Source organism: Lissotriton vulgaris, chromosome 7, assembly GCF_964263255.1.
Source record: "Lissotriton vulgaris chromosome 7, aLisVul1.2, whole genome shotgun sequence".
Lineage (NCBI taxonomy): Eukaryota > Metazoa > Chordata > Amphibia > Caudata > Salamandridae > Lissotriton > Lissotriton vulgaris.
In genome coordinates, this window is record NC_141695.1 from 1,544,779,243 (window position 1) to 1,544,804,437 (window position 25,195).

A 25,195-nucleotide genomic window follows, 5' to 3' on the forward strand; every position below is an offset into this window, starting at 1 on the left:
AACGGCCCCCACAACGCTAAGGATGCCTGGCCTCCACCTTGGGGGTGCCCAGGAGTGGATGCCTCACAGGGAAAGCCAGGATGGGTTTCACAGCGGTATTCGTACAAGCGCCTTGAGACCCTTGCGGGTGAGTAGTGTGCTGTACAAGTGTCAATTTACATTTACAATTGAGTGCAGACTCGTACCTACGAAGCCACACATAGCCACTTTGTGTGACTTTTCATGGCCTCCTAGATATGGTGTAAGGTAAAGCAGTACAAGTCACTGCGTTGCCTGACACTGTCAGGGAGGTGTTTCATGGGTTTCGCGCTGGGTGTTTCCACGTAACACTGATGGGTTTTGACGCCGTCTCAGATTTGCAAGGATCTGTATACCTTGGCGTCAACACTGTAAACCTCCCCAGGGCAGTTGTAACGAGAAGAAATATGTTTATTTCTCCTCATTTCCTCCTCTTTCTTTGTATGCTGCATTCTGCAGCACCCTTAGAAAAAAGGAAAACACCTCCATGGCTTGTTTTTGTACAGGAAGGTGTCCCATTGTGCACAAAAACAATTCTGCCAACCACGCAGCCTCTCTTGCATCATGGTGCAAGGGGGCCTGCATTGGCAGTAGGAGCAATATTGTGCGCTGGCAGGAAGGACAGGAATACACCGTATCTTGTAAATACTGTGCATCCCTGCCCTTTAGATTTGGCATAGGGCAGAGCAGCAAAAAGACTTGAGGCGCTGCCCTAGGCCAAAACATTGAAAATGAGCCCCATTATGTGTATTGTCATCCTTGTTTCATGTTAATTGCAGAAAGCAAATCATTGTTCATTTGAGGACAATTTCAAATTAATGCAGATGATACAATAGATCAATCTCTTCACTTAATGACATTACGGGAACTTCCTGAAGTTGAGAACAGGTCTATTAAGTTCTGTATGTGCAATTTCAAGACTTTGGGGTATGTTTCACTGCCACTAGCGGCTCCTGGAGGGACTGCTGCCCGGCGGTGACGCACTGCCGGCGAGGGGCAGGGCGGGGGGTAGTAAAGTCCGGATTATGGCCTAACGGAGGTAAGTATACAAATCAATAAATAAAACAATTTCCGTTGTGCGCGCGCAAAGAAAAAATCATTTTATTTATTGATTTGTATACTTACCTCCGTTAGGCCTAAATCCGGACTTTAATACCCCTCCACCCTGCCCCTCCCCCGCCCTGCGTCACTGCCCGAAATCACTCCCTCAAGGAAAATGTACAGTGAAAAGACACCATTGGCCTTTTTAATCCGAAATTTGTTTGGTGAGTGAACTCAAAATAACTGTTTACAATTGCTTCGCCAAAAGATTTTTTAAGGGCTGTGCGCCAAGTACTATTTTTAATTGCAACTCTAGAATGTACACTATGACATCAAAACACTGGACTATACGTTCACAGAAATGCAAAAGTGGTTCTGAGGAAGATTAGCACTTAAGAAACAATTTGATAAAATAGCTAAGATTTCACACCCCAAGAGTGCCAGGTCACTTAGTGGAATATATGCTACTCACTACCAAGATTCACAAGACACAATTTATACATCATGTAGTAAAGTTCTCCCTAAACATATGAGTAAATGCCCAAGGGAGTGATGGGCCCTTTTGTGGGCTAATACAAAGACCTGATTCTCAGTTGTGCGGAAAATAAAGGGCCTTACCTCCCCTGGGCAATACCAATACTTCAGAATTTTTATGAGGTGTGGAAATAACACTTATTATTTTCCTGATAAAAATAAGGCATAACATGCAAATGTGTTATATACTGCTATGAATTTCGAAACTTTTGTCTTTTATTCGGATATTGTTTCACAAAAACTGTGAGCACGTTTTTGCTGGAAATATCTGTCATGCATAAAACAGCAAGGGGATGTATGACGTTACAACGCATGCTTTTACCACGCATGCTGTTACAACGCAAGTATTACTACGAAAACCTTTACAACACATTACACTTGGGGGTGCTGGATAGTGAATAGTTTAATTTACTATTCCAACTCCAGTCCCCGTGGACACTAGGGAAGGTGTTGGATAGTAAATTAAAACTATTCCTTATCCTGGAGCGGCCCCCAGTGTAATGCGTTGTAATGGTTTTCGTTGTAATACATGCGTTGTAACAGCACTGCGTGGTAAAAGTTGCGTTGTAAAGGTTGCATACCACAGCAAGGATGTGATATTCAGCATAACCAGGTACGACAATTTTTGCTCAAACTCCCATTTGCACAGGGATTGGATTTTACTCCAAAACTTAAGTTACGGGCCTTAGAATGGAGCATCTGTACTTCTGCATGTTGCAATTTAGGTTAAGCAGCAGGACCTGGTATACTCTATAGCAGCAGTTCTTAAGCAGTGGTCCAGGGACACCTGGGGGGTCCGCGAAGCCTACTCCTGGGGTCTGTAACTGGTTAGAAAATTAAATAATGTTAACAGATGAATCAAGTCTATAGAAATAAAGAAGCAAAATGTAAAGATGAACATTTTAAAATGTTTTGTGAACATGAAGGAATTTTAAATTGGAGGCTAAAAATTAAGTTAATATCCTCAGGCTGATTTGTGGGAGCAGTGTGGGCTCATCAAACAGATTGTAGTATGGACAATGAGTGCCCTAAATTAAATTTAGGAATGCTGCAACCTTAAGTTGAACATTTAAATTGTGTTTTTTTTATATATATTTGTTAGTGAATTAAATAAAATATTTAATCATTTATGTATTTGCTTGATGAATACATTTTTCATTAAATGTGTGTATTTCTTTGTGGTTCAAACCATCTCAAATGCTTAGGCTCTGGTGCCTGGCTTCCAGTAATGACTCAATGGGGGTCCCTGGATCTCAATAAGCATTCAGTGGTGGGCCACGGGTTACAGTAATGATGAAGTAGGGGTCCACAAAAGTCAAAAGGTTAAGAACTACTGCTCTATAGTGATCAGCACTTACATGATATGCTGTCATTATGTTACTCCTTGTTTTGCAGGAGGTTTTCCCAAAGGATCAAATGCAATTGCATGAAGACAGTTTTTAAACGTGGAGTCTCTCACCACTGGACTGATCTCCAATGTCGTTTAGTGATGCTATGGGAGGACACAGTAGAGTGACTCTGGTGAGTGGTCTCAGCTTTTTTGTACTCCTGACAAGTCTGTTCCATACTAACCCGTAGGGATGTACCCTTAATCAGCCTGTTTCATGCAAATCAGCAGGGAGTGTACCATATTTTTCCCAGAGTCTGGAGGATTGTGGAAGACAGCATTCCGGGTGATAAGTAGATGAGGTACCGGAGGGGGTCCCTCACCCTAATAATCAACATCATTGTTTTATCTGGATGTCTGCTTTCTGCAGTAACTACAAGTGAACTCTGTACCACTGTTGACACACAATGGATAAGCATTGTTAGGGCGCTGCAGAGTCTTACACATGAAAACGGTGTGATGCATAGGTAGCGGCCAATAGCCCATCTTCCTCTTGTTACCTTCACAATAACTGGCGGGGTCTTCAGTGTAATGTCTGTTTCCACCAGCAGTTTTCCACCTTTGTCGTCATTACACACAGCATTTACTTGGATCAGGTTGTGCTCGGTCAGACGCCCTTCGTACTGGGCATATGTTATACCCAGTGGAATTTGTTTCTCTGAAAAGTTGAACATATTCTGTCAGAATGTGATGATGATGCCTTCCAGTAGAGTCACATTTAAAGAGATGAGTGAATGTTACATGCCAAGCTATATCACATGCATGTTCTCTGCTCACAACAAGATCACATTCGTTTTTTTATTTCTATTATTTTATGCCTCTCCCACAGGTTTGTTGTTTTGGGTGACCTTGGCCCAGATGAGGTATTACTGGTCGCAAAATACTTGTTGCAATTTACAACCAGTAATTTTGCAACCCGTAAAGAGTCTTAAGAAACAGCTTTGTAGTAATAAGTCAGTACTTAAACTTCTGAGTCGTAATGGGACAAAATGTAACCTACCTTATGAATATTAAGGACATTTGCAATTCACTACCTTTGGAGGCCATCACAGGTATGGTGAGGTGCTCAGGTCACCGGAAGACCATCATGCTTATAAATTCTGTTAACCTCTTGCGTGCTCGTGACGGAACCATTCCGTCACGAGCCTCGGGTGGGCTGTGCTGGTGACGGAATGGTTCCGTCACGGCCCGCTTGCGCGACTACGCGGCGCGAATTCCGCGCCTGCGCTGAGGGTTCTATTGGGTGGGCGGGGCCGTGACGGAACCGTTCCGTCACAAGCACAGCCCACCCGAGGCTCGTGACGGAGCGGTTCCGTCACGAGCACGGGAGCGCCGCGCGGCCCCCCTCCCCCTTAGCACTGCGGCGGAATAGCCGCCGCAGCTAAGGGGTTAAAGAAAGCAATTCGTTTTTAAACTGCAGCCTATTTCCCCAAAGGAAACATTGGATCACTACCTACTCTTCAGCATTTTTCCACATTCAGAAAAAGGAATGGGTCTCAAGGGAACCCTTCCCTTTTGCAAATGCATTACCACCTCATTTACATTGTCTGTATCTTTTCAATATTTTGCAGCCAGATTTAGGTCACAAAATACTGAGACATATAATACGATTAGGTATTTGGAAAGGACGCCTGCATGAAGCTCCTTCTAGATACCAAATCACTTTCCATTTGGAGTCCCATACTAGGAGTGCAAAATATGTTCTGATTCTTAGAACGGGGGGCATATTATCAAGGGTGTTTATCTCTGCTTTTTTGGCTTTAAAAGCCAAGAAAGCGGAGATAAAATTATCTCCCTATTACCTAGCTGTCGCTAACACCAGTTAGCGACAGCTAGTAGGAGATAGCGACCATCTTGGGCCCCACTTTGCATGTCAGTGATATTTATCACTAATGACATGCAAAGTGGGCGTGCCAAGATGTTAGCGACTGGAAACAGTCGCTAACATCGCTATCTCCTATTACCAACTTTTGGAGATATTCGCGCTAAGCGCGAATATCTCCAAAAGCTAACACCTGCCCTGAGCAGTTCTTAGCCATGTTATCCAATGGGAGGTGGATAACATGGCTAAGAGCATTAGCTCGGTAATGCATGAATATCGCTGACTTTTCAGCAATATTCATGCATTGCGGCCGATTTTTATCGCATTTGCGACAAACCTTGGTAATACCAAGGTTTATCTGCGATAAAAATCGCCGCAGCTCAGCAGTAAATTTTTGTCTCTAACCAAGCAATAGCGATATTTATCGCTATTGCTTGGTAATATGCCCCTCGATTAATACATAGAAAAAACATTGTAACAATTGCAAACTCCAAATTGAATGTTTGTGACAGTTAAAATGCTTACTTCATCTGGCCCTTTAGTACCAATTTAGTGAGTTCAACTATCAAAACTTTTTTCCGTAATCATATCATTTTTAAATAAGCTGTTGTGAAACAAAAGGTAAAGAGCCCTGGTCTTCTCCTATGACATAATGGTTACTCCATTGCCTTGAAAATGCTACATAGTTGTGGCACTGACATCTTAATACTTACTGATTTGTGAACAGTATTCAGCACCATAACAATCTTGCCATTTCCATAATTGTGTCAAATACTTCATTTAATGCTGGAAAATAGCTCCACACAGAGCAGCGAGCACAGGAAATTTAATAGATCAACATTTCATGTAATGAGTGATAACTTGGGATAGATATAGAAACAATCAACCTAAGCAACCAAACGTCCCTGGAAATAGGAAGAAATAGGGTCCATGTCTCCTCTAGCCAGCCGCAGTACCCCCATTAGGGCAGCAAAAGTGAAAAAAAATGGTAATAAAATTAATTACCATTTTATTTTTCTGTGGTCCCAACTGGAGCAGTGTTGTGGGCAGGGCTGCTGCTGACTGGCAGCAGGAGAGTGTTGTTCACTTCACTAGTTTACACTGCACTTATCTCTTTTTTCCGTTTGTCTTGCAACAGCCAGCCTGATATGCGCAGTGTAAACCTCTCAACTTGGTTGTCTTAGACAACTGGGTGGAAAGCAGGTGCCTCCCCTGGAGCCTACTGGAGCCTCAAGGCAGCCCATTTTGCCTGAACATCCAAGATGTAAAAAACATATTTGGTAAGAGTTAGCAATGCTGCATTCAGAGATATCATACATATGGTTGAATTGATTGCTAACAAAGTTGGTGTTAGAGAGTAACTCAACCTCATTTGAAGTTTGGAGGGAACCGAAAATGTCCTACTATTCTGAGTCATGTGGATCGTTTTTTAAAATACCAAATTTCACGTGCTTTGCCTTATTTCTGGCCTTTTTTTCCCCTGATACTTTTTGGCAGGTTTGGCCTGCAGGATTTTATCAGAAAAACTGTGAGGTTGAAATAATTAACACACAACACATGATACTGGTAACTTTGCAAGCACGCCTTCAAACAGGGATCACAATTTAGCCCTTAACTTGTATTGAAGGCCATTGAGCTTTCTCCAGGAATTAGAGGATTTTTCTGTTCTCTCCACACTATAAATGAGTCCCTCAGTCTTTCAAAACAGCTGTAATAAAACCCTCACTATGTCCTGGAAATGTCTGGGATCAGATCATATCGTTGAGGTTTCTGTCTTAATATGCTGAGGAATGTAACATTGATCACTGCTTTCCATTTTTACTCAAAGCTTGTTAATTTAATTGAATTTTATATTGTTTGCCTGTTGTATTCCTGTTATCTTTGGAACTGAAAATGACCAACAGGTCTAGTGCTCAGATATTGGGAGACTGTAGTGATTGTACCTTCATTTGGACCCAGGGTTACAGCCTGGGTATCCGTCATGACCTCCTTCACTGGTTTGCGGGTATAGGTGATGGCGGTGGCACTGGTCTTCACGTCAATTTTCAGGCTGGCCGAGCTGTCGTTTTTGAGGGACAATGTTAAGCTGATATCTTTGCCAACTTCAGGGGTGCCCTCCACCAAAAACTTTCCAGAGAATTGAGGCTTTTGTGCGGGTGCCGCCTCCTCTCTTGCAAGACTGAAGGCCGCCATTCTGCTTGCGTCACCAAACAACTTGCTTCTGGCCTTCTGGAAAATCTCTCTTTCCTTTGCACTTCCTGAAAAATGAAACATTGTAGCTCAATGTAAGCCAAAGCACACTAAGCAACTAAGGTATTGAAGTCTCAATAGAGCTTAGAATTCCCAACAAGCAGCTTTTGCTGGCAAAGAGTGCATCTGAACATCACCATGTCTAATTGAATAGAACACTCAAATAATTTGCTCTGGGTCAAAGGGTGATGATGATAAACAAGTCCCCATCCCAATAATAAGTGCAGATGAGCACCACGTACAACCATGTGCACCCATTACCATAGACTAAAAGCCTTTATCTTGAATTTCCCGGGAGTCATAGGAAGGGCCTCCTATGACTACCTAATCTTTGGCGTCTATAGTCAGTGGAAGTTGCCAACGTTCTGTCCACTTAATCTAGTAGGTCTCATAATTATTAATTCAATGGGAGAAACTGGTGTGAATTGTAAAATAACATATCATGGACTAACATTGATCATGTGTCAATGATATGTTTGTGCCTGATTCCTATTATTCTGGGCCCTTATTTATGAGGCCTTGCATCAGTTTCGCGCCGCCGTTGCGTCACTTTTTGTGACACACCAGCGGCGTACAAAATGCGCCTTGTTGCGCCATATTTAAAAAGTGACTCATCTAGGTAGATGCGTCACTTTTTAAACCCCTGCGCCACATTATACCTGCGTCAGGTATAATGTATGCAGAGGGGGCGTTCCCCCGCAAAAAGCCTCGTAATAGTGACGCAGTGAAATCTATGAGATTTCCCTGCGTCACTTTTAGGATGCTGTTGCGTCAAAATCTTGCGCCTGCCTCACAGCAGGCGTATGACTGACGCAAGCCCTTTCACATGGGGCTTTCCCCATGTGAAAGGACGCATTGCTGGAGTTGCGTCACTTTTGTGACACACTCCAGCAATGCGTCACTTTTGCGCTTACAGATGCGTCAGAAATACTGACGCATCTGTAAGTCCTTGCGACATGATGCGTCATACATTAAATATGACGCATCATTGGTGTCGCAAGGAGTGCGCAGTAAAAAGTGACGCATCGCTGTTTTCACGCAGCGATGCGTAACTTTTCATAAAGGAGGCCCCTAGTGTTTAGATATAGCCTGATCCCTGAAGCAGCCAATACGCATGTATTGCACCAAATGTTAAAATCAATACATGTAACGTAGATTTCATATGCACAATAAAGATGCACACCTTTAAAGAATACTACATTGCAACAAAGTAACAGTCCACCCCCACTCTCAGAACCCAGCTGCCCTTCATTCATTGACTGACATTTGCCATTATTCCTGTGAAGCTTCCACTGCCTTTCAGCTAGATTTGCACTATACAAATACCAAATACTTAAATACATACAATGCCATCACATAGTTAAAATTTTTCACTGCAAGTAAAACGTTTGGTTGTGGACAAAAACATCACATGATTATGTAGTTCAAAAGACATGTGTGCAGAAGGGTTATCAATGCAGTTTATGGTGTAAGATAGTGGTCCCAGGACTCTTGGGTTGCGACTATTGGTGTGAAAAAACTGTTGGAGTTGATATAGATGATCCACCGAAGTAGAGGTGGATGGCTGCAGGATGAGTGGCAAGTCCCGTGGGGGGTTCTTGTGTCAATCAAGGGGTCTGGGTAACGTATACATATGTTTCCTCGGGAAAACACCCACTGCTCTAAAACTGACGTTTTGGAAACCTACACTCAGTCTTGTCTAGGCCATGCTGAGTCGTCAGCACCCTATCCTACAATGGGACTAATCACACTGCTCCAAATAAGCTCTTTGCAGACATCACAGCCTATGTATTCTTTAAATGGTTGTGGCATTCTGCTTCCTAAAGGATAACTTGTGCTCTTGGAAGGCAGTGGACAATTGAACGGGCGTGAGCCTTTTAGACCCTCACACCACCATACACATCGAATTGGGATGTACCTTTTTTGATACAACATCTGGGCAAATCATTGGGTATTGGGGGAAGCGATGAGCATTCTTCAAGCTCATGGCCCACAACCTGCATTTTAGTGAATAGATTGTAGCGTTTTAAATGCTCCCTGCACATCTCAACCAACTTGACACTTATCTTGAGAATATTTGGAGTTAATATTAGCTTGTTCTAAAGAGCTCTGCATTCGTAGTATGCTGGAGTTTGATAAATTCACCAATCCTTTATGCAAATCACTGCTCAATGTATGTGCCCTGCCTGAGCACAGTTGTACACATTCACAGCATGCACTTTCCTTCTGTTCATATGTGACATACGGCCAGATTCTGGCCCTTTGCGAGTGCAATTTTTGCATTTGGGATTCATCATCCCAAATGCAAAATTCGCTATTAAAGAATTCGCACATTTGCGAGGAATTGCATGTAAGGAATCTCTATTTGAGATTCCTTAAATGCAATTCATTAACCATTTTAAAATTGCGAAATCGCAATTTTGGGCCGCTATTTACCGCGAGGTCAAACCTTGTGGTAAATAGCGAAAACTTACAAAAATGCATTTAAATGCATTTTTCTAAGTTGCATGTTACACACACACATGTCCTTTGGGGACATGTGTGTGCGCAACACCAATGTAGATTACATTTCAGGGGTGCTACAGGGTGTCCTTTGGACACCCCTGGCTCCCTTGAAATCGGTTCCTTATTTGCAATTAGCTAATTGCTAATCGCAAATAAGGAATGTCTCCCCATTCATTCCAACCAGCCTTTAGGCCCATAGGAATGAATGGGGAGTTATTCCTTATTTGCGATTAGCAATTAGCTATTCGCAAATAAGGAATCAGTGGGAATCGCAAATTCAATTGCGATTCCTACATGAATCCTGTTTTGCGAGTCCTTAATAGTGAATCCTTAAAATTCGCTATTAAGACTCGCAATTCCTTACCTTGATGAATCTGGCCGATAGTGAAGATAGAATGCCCAGAAAAACGCATTGGTTTAAAGGAGGCTCTGAGCATAGAGTAGAAAAGAAAATTCTCTTTGTCAAGTACAGAATCACTAAAAATCCCCAACAATAGACATTCTAGAACACGGGTACTCATAGTACGGCCTGCGGGACGCTAGTGGCCCGGCACACCTTCCCTGGCGGCCCGCGGACCTTGCAGTACCCGTGTTTTATAGAAACATTTCTAAAGAGTGTCTGCAACCAGAGCGCGACTCCGAGAGACTGCTGATCTGTGGGGGCCGGGTGATTCATTTCTATAGTCAGAGTGGAGCTGCAGGGTCCTACGAAGAGGTGAAATACTACAAAGCCCCATTAGCTTGCAAAGGTTCTTTTAAAGACCCATGAAGTTGATGGGTGCGGCTGTGTGTGCCCTGAAGCTGTCTCAGCCCGGACACACACAGGCAGGTTAGAGATGACAGGGCAGAATGCTCTAAATTAAATACAGAGAAACAGAAAGACAATATTTTGAATGTTGGCGCATATGGCCGATAGAAATACTTTTTGACCCTCCACTACTTCATTGTCTTCAGTGAATCATTAATTGTTCCAATGTTTGTATTGAAATCAGCACAGAGAATAGATTTCCGATATTGATTCAGCCAATCAAAGCTTTGAAATCTTCTATTGACTACTTTGGCATATTTTCCATGTGTAGTGTGAAGCTGAGGCATGATGCACAAAATAGGGTCAGTGGACAAGATTGTTCTCTGATGAGGGTGAGGTCAAAATAACAGGTGCGATTAGCTTAACTGTAAATTGATACTTGTATAGCGCACTACTCACCCGCAAGGGTCTCAAGGCGCTTGTACGAATACCGCTGTGGAACCCATCCTGGCTTTCCCTGTGAGGCGTTATGTTATGTTATGTTATGTTAAATAAAATTTATTGAGCGCACGTACGCCCGTAGGCTTCATGGAGCTGTTGGAAGATTTGCAGAGACATAACATAACAAAAGAAAAGACAGAATTAACTATGGATAAGCCCCCAGGTTGAGGCCAGGCATACTAAGCGTTGTGGGGGCCGTTGTGGAGATTAAGCAAGCTATTGCCCAGAGTTGCAGAGTGGGACTCCTTGATTCGAATAGGCACCGAGGCAAGAATTATTGAGTCCGTGGAATTTTGAGCCCAAGACCCCCCGAGGTTGGGAATTGAACCCTGGTCCTGGGCTAGACCTCTGCATCAGGGTCTGCTGCTCTAACCATTGAGCCACACTTCTCCACTGCAACTTAGCACAGCTTGGCTGGTGCTACGTGGCGCGAATTGCCCTTCCCCTAGTTAGGTGCCTTCAGTTCAGGGTAACTTCCGGCAGGCAATTAACAGTAGTTCATGCCCTCACCAGAATGCAATAACGCAACGATGGGTAAAAGATTTAATTGTCGGTGCCAGGGTGAGCAGACTTGATATAACCTCATCCAAGGAGGTAGGGAGACAGAGGAAGAGGGAGGGAAGGGAGGGAGAGTGCGACCAAGAAATGGAGACCTAGAAAGGGAGACAGACAAAAGGAGGGAGACAGACATAGGGAGGGAGGAGTCCGACAGAGGGAGGAGGGCGACAGAGGGAGGGAGAAAAAGGGAGGGTGACGGAGTGAGTGAGGAGGGGGAGGGAGGCAGAAGTGAGGGAGTGAGGGAAGGGGAGTGAGGAAGTGAGGGAGTGAGGGAAGGGAGGGAGGGAGGCAGAGGGAGGGAGGCAGAAGTGAGGGAGTGAGGTAAGGGGAGTGAGGGAAGGGGAGTGAGGGAGTGAGGGAAGCGGAAGTGAGGAAGTAAGGGAAGGGGAGTGAGGGAGTGAGGGAAGGGGAGTGAGGGAGGGAGGAAGTGAGATAGGCGGGGAGGGAAGCGGCAGTGAGGGAGTGAGGGATGGGGAGTGACGGAAGGGAGTGAGGGAGGCAGAGGGAGGGAGACAGAAGTGAGGGAGTGAGGGAAGGGGAGTGAGGGAGTGAGGGAAGGGGAGTGAGGGAAGCAGGAGTGAGGGAGTAGGGGAAGGGGAGTGAGGGAGGCAGAGGGAGTGAGGGAGGCGGGGAGGGATGCGGCAGTGAGGGAGTGAGGGAAGGGGAGTGAGGGAAGGGGAGTGAGGGAAGCAGAAGTGAGGGAGTGAGGGAGTAAGGGAAGGGGAGTGAGGGAGTGAGGGAGGCAGAGGGAGGGAGGGAGTGAGGGAGGCAGGAGAGAAGTGGCAGTGAGGGAGTGAGGGAAGGGGAGTGAGGGAAGGGGAGTGAGGGAAGCGGAAGTGAGGGAGTGAGGGAGTAAGGGAAGGGGAGTGAGGGTGAGGGAAGGGGAGTGACGGTGAGGGAAGGGGAGTGAGGGAAGGGGAGTGAGGGAGGGAGGGAGGGAAGGGGAGGAAGGGAGTGAGGAAAGGGGAGTGAGGGAAGGGGAGTGAGGGAGGGAGTGAGGGAAGGGGAGTGAGGGAGTGAGGGAAGGAGAGTGAGGGAAGGGGAGTAAGGGGAGTGATCGGAGGGGAGTGAGGGAAGGGGATAGGGGAGGGACAAAGGAAAGGGGGTGAGGGACAGACAGGGGGAAGGGGAGTGGGCAAAGGGGATGAGGGTGATGGAAGGGGAGTGGGGGTAGGGGAGTGAGGGAGTGAGGGAGAGGGAAGGGGAGTGAGGGGAGAAGGGAGGAGAGAGGGAAGGAGAGAGGGAAGGAAAGGGAGAATGAGGGAAGGAGAGGGAGGGAGTGGGAAGGAGAGGGAGGGTGAGGGAAGGAGAAGGAGGGAGAGGGAAGGAGAGAGAGAGGGAGTGAGACAGTCAGAGAGAGGGAGAGTGAGGCAGAGTGAGTGAGACAGAGGGAGAGGGATGGAGGGAGGGAGACAGAGAGAGATAGAGGGAGAGAGACAGAGAGAGGGAGGGAGGGAGACAGAGATAGGTAGACAAATAGATAGATAGATAGATAGATAGATAGATAGATAGATAGATAGATAGATAGATAGATAGATAGATAGATAGATAGATAGATAGATAGATAGATAGATAGATAGATAGATAGATAGATAGATAGATAGATAGATAGAGGGATGGAGGGAAGGAGACAGAGAGAGAGAGAAAGAGAGAGAGAGATGTGTCTATGCGGGTTTTGTGGCTCAGTGGACGAAGACATCCGCTGCAGGGACCTGTGTTCAACCTCATAGTCACAGTTTTTTTTTTACTCTAGGCCCGCCCCCACCCCCACTGACCCCGCCCCCACCGGTGCAGCCATCGGACACAAACCACACTATAAATTTGGCCCCCAAGAGAAAGTTTGTGAGTACTCAGATCTATTGTGACACTCTTCACAGAATGGCCCCTTTAACTACATCCTCTCGCTCCCAGTGAATGCGTAAGTGAAGTTTAAGGTAAGCTCTGATACATCAACTCCACAATAAGCGGACTTTGCGCTGCGCCATTGTAGCCGAGAGGCATTTCACCGCCTACACTGCTGCGCCTAATTAAACAGCACTGAAGCTGTAATTTGCCAAATGACCGTCGGAAAGGTGGGAAGGGAAGCGGGGGCATACAGCATCCCCCAAAAAATAGAAAACAACAATAACGACAGGGCATTCTCCTGCGTCAGTGTTTGCCCTGTGGTTAATGTTGACAACTTCTTCTCCATACCTTTCCAATGTAAAGAGCAAGGCTCTGTAGAGTAATGGCCATAGTACTGTAGGGCTATGCATTCTGAATCGTATCTGACGGTCATCTGCAATATACCTTGTGATCCTTGGTGTGTATAGTGGGTTGTTTGCAAAGTCTCTGAAACACACAATGGTTCAAACTCCCCAGGACTACCTCCTTCAAATAGGGTTTGGAATCTATTCTGATGCGCAATCATGGCGTGATTTAGGAAGGACAGCTCATAACACCCCATAACCTGCTTGTGGATGCTAACTAGAATAACCTGAGCGGAATGGGTTATATTTGTAAAGTGATATCACACATTATGTCTAGGGATGCCTGTAGGTGTATTAAATTGGCACTGGCACCGTGACCTGCTTGGCTAGGAGTACAATGACTAATGTAGTAAGCTTTCTTTTAGCAAGAACAGTGGGCAAAGGGAACATGGGATGCAAAAAGTGGTAAACATACTGAGAGGTAGAATGTTTAATTAGAGGTGGAGTGTTCATGCTCCAGTGGGGCGAGATGTAGAGTGTTTGACATGCCAGGTACACTAAAAAGCAAAAAGTTTGTTGGCAGGTTTGTTGGAATGTGCAAAGGGTTGTGTGTTGGGGTTACTGTTACATCAATATCAACATAGACAACCAACATACGTTCAGGGTAAGCATCCATAGGAAAGTACAGATGTATTATTCTTAACTCCACATCTACTTACCTTGACGATATCCTGGAAGTCAATATTGTGAACCTGTCCTAAGTGCAGGTCTACAGGGTGTTGTGACAGGTTGACTGGAAGGCATAGTGGCTTATTATACAGTTTTGCTGGAAAGAAGACTGTGTAGTGACAGATTTGTTTGACCACCATTTTGAAATTGGTAGTCAAATCACGTGCTTACCTTCTGTATATTTATAGGTGTTGGTGACGTCCACACGTGCATCACTGCCCACGGCCTTGGTGCTGGTTTTCTGGCCAATTGCCCTGCTATCAGAATAGATCTTTTCACGATTGCCATCTTCATCCTCAACCATCTGAACCTTGTCAGCATTCACCTCACCAAACACAAAAGGGGTATCGTAGAGCAGGTCAACATCTCCTTGTTTGACCGCTTCGCGTGAGGTGGGTCCCAGGCGAAATATACCTAATGTAGAAAAAGAGTCTTGACACCCTTACCTTGAACACAAAGCTCTTGTCTGCCCCTAATGTCCCTCTTCGTCCTATTCTCTATTGTATATATACTGTGTACCTGGGATACCCTCAGAGTAGCAAGCGAACTGCAAATCAATGTGATGGACATTTCAAGAACTTTCACACCACCATTGATTAGGTGTCCACAATAGCTATATAATGGTGTAATGTTTCTATTTTTTATGTTTTATTTACCAATATGTCACAGTGGTGAGCAAACCTTCCACAGAGACCCCTCTGACATTTTTAATTTCAGAATAAGAAAAAAGAAAATCTATAGATATATGAGACTGGAAGTCAATGACTCCCAATACATTTCAATACTTTAAGTTATTGATATGTTTACTAAAGTTCTGCACAGGTGTACGTATATATAATGCACTATTGGTGGGATGTTTTAATTTATACTGCTGAAGAGAAAGGGATGTTTATGTTCTCCTTGTTATACTTCATTCATACTCATCATGGCAGCAACCTAAATTCGAGGGAGTAGTTTCTTCCTTCTCTAGTACAACTTAAATCCCCAACATTTAAATACAGGCAGCCACACAGGGCTGAAAAAGGGAGAACATCTTACTTGTGGTCTTACAGCTACAATCAATGTCTATTAAAAAAGGGAAATGTTCTGGAAGTTTATGACTGTATATTGATGCCAAAAATATTTTTTAATGCCATATCTCCTAACTCAGGTATATTTTTTGCTCCTGTAGCGTATCCTACATCACTCTGAGGATGTACATTCTGAGGCCATTGGCTCAATTTTTGGGCTTTTCCTCCAACTCCAGGATAGCTGTTGTATCTGACTATGGTGTCAGGGATAACCCACGGGTTCTAATTTGAGCAAATAAAGTGCTTCGCCGGCACATTAAGATCAGCACTTTAGCATTTAACATATAAGTACCTCCACTTTCCTCTTGTGGAGTTGCGTCAAAAATCTGCCATCCATTGTATTTTGGTCCCAGGTCATCTCGGACGAGCCAACCTTCATTCCATACATGGAAATTCCTACAACGAAAAGGAAGCCACAAAATACGTTTGCAAGAAAGACAAATACTATAAATGGAACCATTCTGCGGACAGAGCATGATTGTAAGCAAACCTCCTGAAGATCAACACTGCTCTGGAGAAGGCCTGACATCTGTATTCAATATGAGAGTGTAAGCCTGTAAGGAAACCTGCTGCAGAGCTTCTTCACTCCTCACCCATGGAGAACACTAACTTCTAGAGCGCCTAAAACATGCAGACAGGTTTTTTGTGTCTGGGAACTGCTTGGCAAAAGTGGAACTGGCCTGCAGCTAGTATGCACCTCAATTTTACTTTAGACTAAGTATGTTTTCAGAAGAGGTTTATTCATAGTATGTTCTAGTGCTCACATTATGAATGAGGTTTTCTGTGAGAATGGAGTATGTTCTATCACTGAGGGGAACATTGGAGGGCCAACCAAAAGCTGCAGTGTATGTTATGCCATTAAGGAATTTTGAGGGAGGAGGTGATTGAGTCCAGTATGACATAGTTGGAGAGACATATTGTGATGTATCTGAAAACTAAAGAGAGGAACACAACACCCCAAGGTCCCTTCATTTCAGGAGGACCATGGGTGGAGTTTTGAGTTGTGAAACTTCAGAAAGTCAAATATTATTTTAGAAGGGATACTCTTAACAGATTAATAAATGTATTTGGTGTAGGTTACCATGCAGTTCTAAGTAAAACTCCCCCAAGCCCTGGTAGATATGGCACAAGCAGCAGGCAATTACCCAGAGAAATATGTGCTACGTTCAAGTAGTACAAAATAACTTTAATGTTAAGAACGAAACACAATAAAATTCTCACACTAATTTAGAAACATCAGAAAAAAAAATCATAGGAAAAGAGATGCAAAAACTATTAAACTCAGACACGACAAATAAGAAATATGTGTTTTTAAAGTTTTACAGCAAAACCTACTAAGACTACAAATGCTCTGGAGAGGTGAAGCTGAGGTGGCTGCTTTGTCCTGTGCACCTGCCAGTGATAGGAGAATTCCCCATCCTGAATCCTGGCAACTTTCTCACCTCCATTTACAGAACATTCTTCCCTAAAGTACTGCATATATTCCTTGAGCCCCTCATCCAAGATGGCCCTGGCCTTTGGATGTGCGAATGAAGGTCGGTGTGGCTTTCAGATTAGAGATTTCAGTTATTGAGACCTCTATTTGTGATCCCCACTACATAGGACTCATAACTGCTAAGCGGTGACTGCTGAAACCACTTTAGCCTGCCTGCTATCCATCCAGCCAGGTCTAGTGGCTTAGAGGACTAATGCATCCACTGTAGGGGCCTGTGTTCAACCTCATGGTTCCAGGTTGAAATCTCAGTGTGTTCAATCATCTTTCTGAGGTCGATAAAATGAGTGCCATTGAAGTGGGAGACAGCAAACACCTGTTTTTCAACGCCAAGATACCCTTGGATGAAGATGTGCCTTACAAATACACATGTCATTGTATCCTGGGGGCTTGTCATTAACACCTATTAAGGGATGATTATTTTAGTCACCCCAGTGGGGCGAAAGGCAAACTTATTTTTATCAATTTTTCTCTTAGTTTTTTTGGCACTACCGTCATCAGGACTACTTTCCCTATTAAATTATTTTTTCAATAGCAGCGGCTCCTCTGCTATGGCGGAAAATCCTTGCCCTCTCAAAAACATATAGAAAGGAGAAATAAAATAACACTTAATTTATTTCTCCTTTCCTGGCGAATCATGGAGAGGGAGGGGGGCACGGGGATGACAGCACAGAGGGAGTGGTAGTGCACTCTCTTCACTGCGCATGACGGTTTGGCCGGCTATCTCAGGCTGGCTAAACCCTCATGCTCAGTGAATCTCTCTTCAACCCCAGCTGCATTGCTGGGGTTGGAGAAAGCAAGCACAGACACCCAGTCTGTCCTGGAACGCTAATCTCATGCAAGAGCAACTTCAAGATTGGCTGCAGGTCAGGCTAAGAGCCTGAGCCTGAAAAAGAGGAGCAGAGCGACGACGGATGCCGTCAGCTGAAGGTAAGGTTTTTTTTTTTTAAAAAAGAGAATATTTTTATTTTGCTCCTTTCCCTATGTGACCCTTTTGCCCCTCCTCACCGCCCTGCCACTCGTAGCAAACACCGCCCTCTACCGGTTTTTAATAACAAATGGGGAGCATTTTGTAATTATTTCTCTAGCATTATGAAGACTTTTTTTTATCCTAAATTAGGCCTGCTCATGGGAAATGTAGTTACAAAATAGCAGCATTTATCTACGTTAGAATCAGCTGTCTAGATGGTGATTTTAACACCAGCCAGGTAGACTTCAATGGTTCTGTCTGTACCCATATACCATTTTCATGCATCTGAGTGGTGTAAACTTACATTGCAGACCACATCCAATATTCAACCACATCCCTGCGGCCAAGATTTACCCCCTGTGCTGGGCCCCAATGTTAATGGGTGTGGTCATGACGGAACGGTTCCGTCATCAGCACAGCCTGACTGATGCTCATGACTCCGTCATCAGCATCGTAAGGGTTAACTTCCATGCCACTGGTGTAGTTTATGTTCCAATTTACCATGGGCCTCCTAGAAACTTAATAATGCAGTTGTGTGCAACCAATTTAAAAATGTATGTTCATGGAAAGAACACACTCTCTGCCACTGAATGGCAATGTGACACAGCACAGTGTTATAAAGGTGAAAGGCCAGACAAATCGCACATAAAAAAACAAATTGCTACGAAGCTCTGCTCTGAAACCAACTCTGGATCCCTCTCATTTTAGATCAGAAGAAGGCTCCCAGGTTCATACATTTTGACCTGAATTAAATTGATTAAATCACTCATATTAATGGGGTGCTACGCCTATATGGTGGCAGATAGACGCAATGATCACAGGGTCATAGGTGAACCACCAGTATCCCAAATAAAGCAGCATTGATAAATGCCACACTCCTCCAGGTGTTGATTGAAGTCCAAGCATGTAGCACTCAATGAGTGTAAGGGAGAATGAGTGTAACCTCAGTGATCTACATATGTAAAACCCAGTGTCATTATTACCAAATTATATGATTTGTATGAGTTGACTGTAGTCTCGTTAAATTAATAACCTAAGAAAAATTAATTCTGGGAAAGGATTACTCTACATCACAGAATGTTCCTTAAGTTTGGTTGCAAGGAATATTGACAGGAAGATGTCATTCCAACATCTTAAAGAGCTGGTGAAATGTGAAATATTAAGGTTATATTATTAGGGAGACGTATACATAGCAAAATATCATAATGGAGTACAGTCTGGAACAAATGTGTTTAAACAAAGTTACTGAATGGTGTTTTACAAATGCAATCCTAGACTAAACCAAACTCATGCCAAAATGATTCATGGTACGATATTTGAAAAATGGCACAACTGCCAGTCAATACCTCCCTTCACTAAGGCAGCACAGCTTTACTAGTGTTATCAGTGTCCATTACATGTATAAATGAAACCAAGAATGAGAGAGAGTTGAAACCTATTGGCTTTGCCAATACTTGTTTCAAAACTGAACTAAATATTGCTTGGAGGAGCAGATTACTTATATAAACATAGAGCAAAATCTTTGCTAATTTACAGTTGCAATCTTTATGCAGCCTGGTTGTCCCGCTGCCCAAACAGCTAGGTCTGGGACTTTTGATGATTAGTTGTCACGTAGGTATTTAGGCAAATATATACCAGTGCTATTAGAACATGGTGGAAACCGTGGGGCATATTATCAAGACATGAGATACAATTATCGCTGCTTTGTTGGCAGAAAACTGCAGATAAAGCGGCGATAATGGGCTTGATAATATGCTCTATGGAATTCCAATCGAAGCCAATGTTATATGTCTTCACATCTAACATGGGCTTCGATTGGAATTCCATAGAGCATATTATCAAGACCATTTTCGCCGCTTTATCAGCAGTTTTCTGCGGATAACGCAGCGATAATTTTATCTCCTGTCTTGATAATATGCCCTCGTGCTCTTTGTCCAATATGATGCATGACTCAATAGCTCACATGAAACTATGCCATTTTAAGTGGGCAAATTATACCTGAGATAAGAACTCAGTTGAGGAAGGAAATTCACCGACTAAAAAGCAGAAATGCCAAATTGAACCCATACCTCAGCCCTTGGTTGCTCAGATAACTTTAGAGAGCTGTGAAGAGATCCCCATGTTGATGCAGATCATATTAGAAAAGCCCCCAGAAACACATGGAGGCAAACTACAACAGTACCTTTCATAAATATTGTGTCAATAACCAACACATATATTAAATGATAACACTTAGCTTTAAACTGTGAGGATTATCTTTCCTTTAAGAACCTTCTAATGACTTGTATTGCAGTTTTTAATATTGCGAGCTCCACCAAAGGTATTGGAGCATTCACATGAGCACCAGTTACATTACACAAGCTCATAGTCAATTTCTAGTCACACAGAGATCATAGATTTGCCCAGAATCACAAGATGTTGAACCAACTCAGAGACTCAAAGCTGGTTCCCCAGTTCCAAAGTCTGCAGCTCGATAAATACTGGTTCTGCATATTATGCATTCTTCCTTGGGCAAAAACCCATAATAGGAAGTATTTCCAGCATCCAGTATCTAATCTGATCTGGAGTACTGTTATTTACTGGCTGTTATAGATATCCCACTGTGTACTACCCCAGTCGTAAGCAGTACTATTGCATTGGAACTTATAATCACGCCCACTGGAATTATGCTGAAGAAGAGGACTAAGTTATGCAGCAATGTTGAGCAATGTTCCCTCTAATTTATTTTCTTTATATGCAGCAATAAAGGTGCTTTGTACACTGCAGCTAAGGCTGCCTGCACTGATGATAAGTAACAGCTTAATATGCAAGCCTGTGCGGTGTGCAAGCTACCAAAATCAGTGGCCCAGTAAGTGTGTCATCGACTCTAATGCAAACCAGAAACAAATTAACCTTTCCCCTCCCCCACAACTCTGGGTCGGTAATAAAGACACCCATTACTGGGGCGTAGAAGGCTCCTTGCACCCCTGAGCATGGATGTCAAATAATCTTGGGGCATATTATCAAGGGGGTTTAAAAGCCAAGAAAGCGGAGATAAAATTATCTCCCTATTACCTAGCTGTCGCTAACACCAGTTAGCGACAGCTAGTAGGAGATGGCGACCATCTTGGGCCCCGCTTTGCATGTCAGTGATATTTATCACTAATTAAATGCAAAGTGGACGTGCCAAGATGTTAGCGACTGGAAACAGTCGCTAATATCGCTATCTCCTATTACCAACTTTTGGAAATATTCACGCCAAGCGCGAATATCTCCAAAAGGTAACAGCTGCCCCATAGCAGTTCTTAGCCATGTTATCCAATGGTAGGTGGATAATATGGCTAAGAGCATTAGCTCGGTAATGCATGAATATCGCTGACTTTTCAGCGATATTCATGCATTTCGGCCAATTTTTATCGCTTAGGAGATAAACCTTGATAATAGCAAGGTTCCTAAGCGATAAAAATCGCCGCAGCTCGGCGATAAAAATATTGCCGTTAAGCCAACATAGCGATAATTATCGCTATTTGTTGGTAATATGCCCCTTGTGCTATAATATTCGGCCTATAATTCCTCTCTATCTGCTTTCTCCAAGCTAGTCTTATCTCCTCCTCACACCTTTTCTTATCCCTGTCCCCTTCCACTTGATCTCCATGCTTGGACTTATCGCCTTTTTCCATTGATTAGTTTGTTTCTCTCCTTGCTCTTTCTTACACTCCTATGTTTTGTTCTCTATTTCCACTGTGCTCCATTTCATCCTCATTCTGTTTCCTCCCTTCAATCTACATCCTACTCTCTCTCCCACAAAGTCTCTCTAATATCCCTGTTCTCTCTCATTCCAACCCTACATTATCAAATCAATATCTTGACTATACTACTTTCTCATTTCGTTCTTCCCCTTAGCGCCAACCTCTTTGTTAGTCACCTCTAGGTCTACCTATCCCCTTTTGGTAATTTTATCGTATTTTCCTTCCCTCTTGTTTTCCCCTACTTTGTATGGTTCATTCCCCTTGTTTTCTTTGCTCACCCTTTCTTGCTTATTCACTTTTTCCTCTATCTATCTCACATCCATAACTCATCCTCTCCAAACATGCCTCCTTTTCTTTCTATACTCAAATCTCCCCTCACCCTTACCCTCCCACATTTCCTTCCTCTCCATCTTTTCTATTATTTATGCCCTTCCTACTTTTCTCCTTTCCTATCCAGTACCTTTTCTTACTTTCCAATCCCGGTTCTTATCTTTTCTTCTTTATTCTACTCTCCAATATTCCTTTCCTATGTGTCTTTCCTATTTACTTAATTTTCTTACTGTCTCTCCTCTTCTTTTATTCTCTCTATGTCATATCCCAGTCTAAACCCTTCATTCTTTCCCTCTTTAATATCTTACTTCCATAGCTACCCTTCTCCTCCCAACCTCATTGTATCCACCTCTATTTTTTGCTGCCTTTCTGCCTCATCCATCAACTTCCACACTGTCTCCTTGTCTTTTTTTCTACCTCATGATAAGCTCCTGAACAAACCCATTGACTAAATGTTTGGCCTCTGCTCTGCAATAGCCTCTGTTAGAGTTTTACCAGTGCCTGCTTGGGACCAGTTTCATTCTCCGTGGCACAGACTGTCCCCCAACCTCTCCCAGAGGAAGAGACCACACAGAGCTAAACCCAGGGAGACACTTCAAAAGAATTCTGAGCAAATCAGGGCAAAACTGTTCCTGGGTTGCTTGTGTACTGGTTCAGAGAGAACCTGGCAGTTTAGATAGGACTGCTCCGAGTAAGGTCGAGAAGATTTGCATATGGTTGGGTGAAAACTGAGTTGGCCAGGTAGTCAAAAGAACAAATCTTTGGAATGCTATCCCAAGTGATTGCCAATGGTTATACCTACTGCAAGCATTCTGCCATCACCTTTTGTGAGCCTTATGTAACGCACTGAGTGTCAATGGTATGCCCATACATGAGCCCCTTGCTCACTGTGCCACTGAAACCAAGCTACACACTGAAGGGTCCGAATCAGGGCGAAACTGGTCTTGGGTTACTTGTGGTGTGGCTCATGGAGGACCTGGCCTGTTAGTTCAGAGTGGACTGCTCCTGTTTGAGCATTTGTAAGACTGATTTGCATATGGCTGGGTTCAAACAGAGGTGGCATGGTGGGCAAAAGAAGAATGAGTTGGAATGCTACTCTGACTGGCTGCCAGTGATTAGACTTATTGCAAGCCTTCCTCACATCACCTCCTGTGTCTCTGCTGTTAAACAGCAGACAATGCAGAGAAAACTGGGCCGTGGCGCCTTTGCACTGGCTACAGTAAAAAAAAAGCCATGGCCCTGACTAAAATCACAAGTTAACATCACAGGTGGCACTCCCTGTCACCTCTGCCCCACTTGTCTGACCTCCTAGACAATCCTCAAAAGGCAATGGGGCAGGCATCCTTGGCTAGGCCAGGTGCACCACCCTTGCTACCACTAACAGGCCCGCATCCTTACCTAACCACTTGTGATGGTATAAAACCAGAAAAATGATGTGGTTGTTTGGTCCTCTTGAATTTATATAGCACTTAATACACTGGACAAAGCTGTGAAGTATTCTTATTTGCCTTGTGGTTCCGGGCACCCTTTTGGACTGCATGGTTGATAAGGATGATGGATTTAGTGCATCCTTTATAGATGTTGGGTGAGGGGCATGACATTCAAAGACATGATTCAAACATGCTTCTGTGAACATTGCTGCAGGTAAATATGAGGTGCCGCAGAGAGTTAAAATTAATCTACCATTTGATAAAAAACAGCCACGGCCCGTGTAGGGCGTGTCACCGGGCGGTGATGCGTGGCTGTGGAGGGTCAGGGTGGGGGGTTGTAGAATGCAGGAAACGGACGATTTCAGGTAAGTACTGGAAAAAAAAATAATTGTTGCGCTCGCTGCATCACATTTGCGATGCAGCGCGAGCAACAAAATTTGTTTTTTTTCTATTCAGTATTTATCTAAAATCATCCGTTTCCTGCGTTTTACAACCCACCCACCCTGCCCCTCCCCTGCGCCACGTCACCGCCCGGTGGCACGCCCTACATGGGCCGTGGCTGATAAAAACACTAATGTGCATTTAGTTGAAATGAACTAGCTACATTTTTAGTTACCTTTGAAATGTTAGGTGTTTGTACATTTTATGATTTAGCGTACTTGAAGAACCATAACTAAAGAATAGCTGGTGGAGCAAGTTTCGACTTTCTTTGCAATCCGGAACATGTATAGCAAAATTTGTAATGCTCAATGCAAAGCTCATGCCACTTTTCTCTCATGCTTTAGAGGCCCCTTCTCTTTGGCATCTTCATTACCTTCTGATTTGACACAGTACAGCAGCATTTGCTCCGCATTGGTCAATTGGTAACCTTACATTAGCTTGCAGTAAGTACACAAATCGTCATCATAATATTGGCAAGTACCTGTCTAGAGATTCTGATTCAGATATATTAACACTTTGCACTGAGCTTGCATCACAAAAGTGACACAAACCCAGCACACAGTGTTGTGGTGGGATGTACAATCCAATGTAAAGCATGATGTGTGTATGAAAGTTTCCCTCAGTAGCGCAAAGTAGCACTATGCCCTTAATTGTGCTACTTGGTATCAAGGGGGGGTGTGCCATAAGTGGTACATGGGTGTTCCCATGCACTCACCCATTGGTTTTGAGGCAAATACGTACCTACTAACATTTATAGACAGGTATGTGAGCCACAAAAGTACTTCTCCTCAAGGCAGGCGTAACAGTGGAGGAACTTTTAAAAGGCTCCACATGTTTCAAACTTTACATGTGTGATGCACTGTGCACTGTACAGCACACACACAGTGGGAAACGTCTTAAAGGATATTTGTTGTACTGGGAGGATCCCCTTCTAGTAAAAAACCTATGCTTGACAGAACACTTGGGGGCATGTTAGCAAGAACATCGTTAAAATTATCCTCGTTTTAGCGGCAGGAAACAAATGCAGCAAGAAAAGGCAAATTAGGTGCCATAAAGTTGCATATTTTCTAATAGCATTACTTCATTATTTCCTCATTTTTAAACTTGGTAACATTGTCTGGGCATTGGTTGCACCTCCTTAGTACCAGTTTAATACCCAAAAATAGCAATAAGAAACAGAAACAGGTCAGCTTTGCAAAGGGCCTCTCAGTGCGTGGCAACAGATGTTGTTGCACTTTTGGTACCATTGGAGCCGTTTGAGATAGAAACTATTTTTTCATTAAAATATGAAGATTATGCAGCAGATGATGGATTATGTAACAACTGCAGCAAATCTAAAATTATGCAACAGTCGCTGCAGCCGCACAATCGCATAATTCCAGTGGCCCTGCTTATAATCAAGCCTCAAAATCTCACAATTTTTGGACCAAACCTTCTCCACATCTATAATTT

General features: G+C 43.6%; 1 protein-coding gene across 1 annotated transcript in view; it reads right to left on the reverse strand.

Moving 5' to 3' along the window:
• LOC147705974 (protein-glutamine gamma-glutamyltransferase 6-like) overlaps positions 1 to 25,195 on the reverse strand; it is a 128,388-nt gene that overhangs the window by 18,381 nt on the left and 84,812 nt on the right. Inside the window, exons 8-11 of the mRNA XM_086932431.1 lie at positions 15,645 to 15,748; positions 14,454 to 14,696; positions 6,746 to 7,060; positions 3,481 to 3,638 (exon numbers count right to left, since the gene is read on the reverse strand). Coding sequence (XP_086788557.1) covers positions 3,481 to 3,638; positions 6,746 to 7,060; positions 14,454 to 14,696; positions 15,645 to 15,748 — 820 coding nt within the window. The remainder of the gene's footprint in view (positions 1 to 3,480; positions 3,639 to 6,745; positions 7,061 to 14,453; positions 14,697 to 15,644; positions 15,749 to 25,195) is intronic.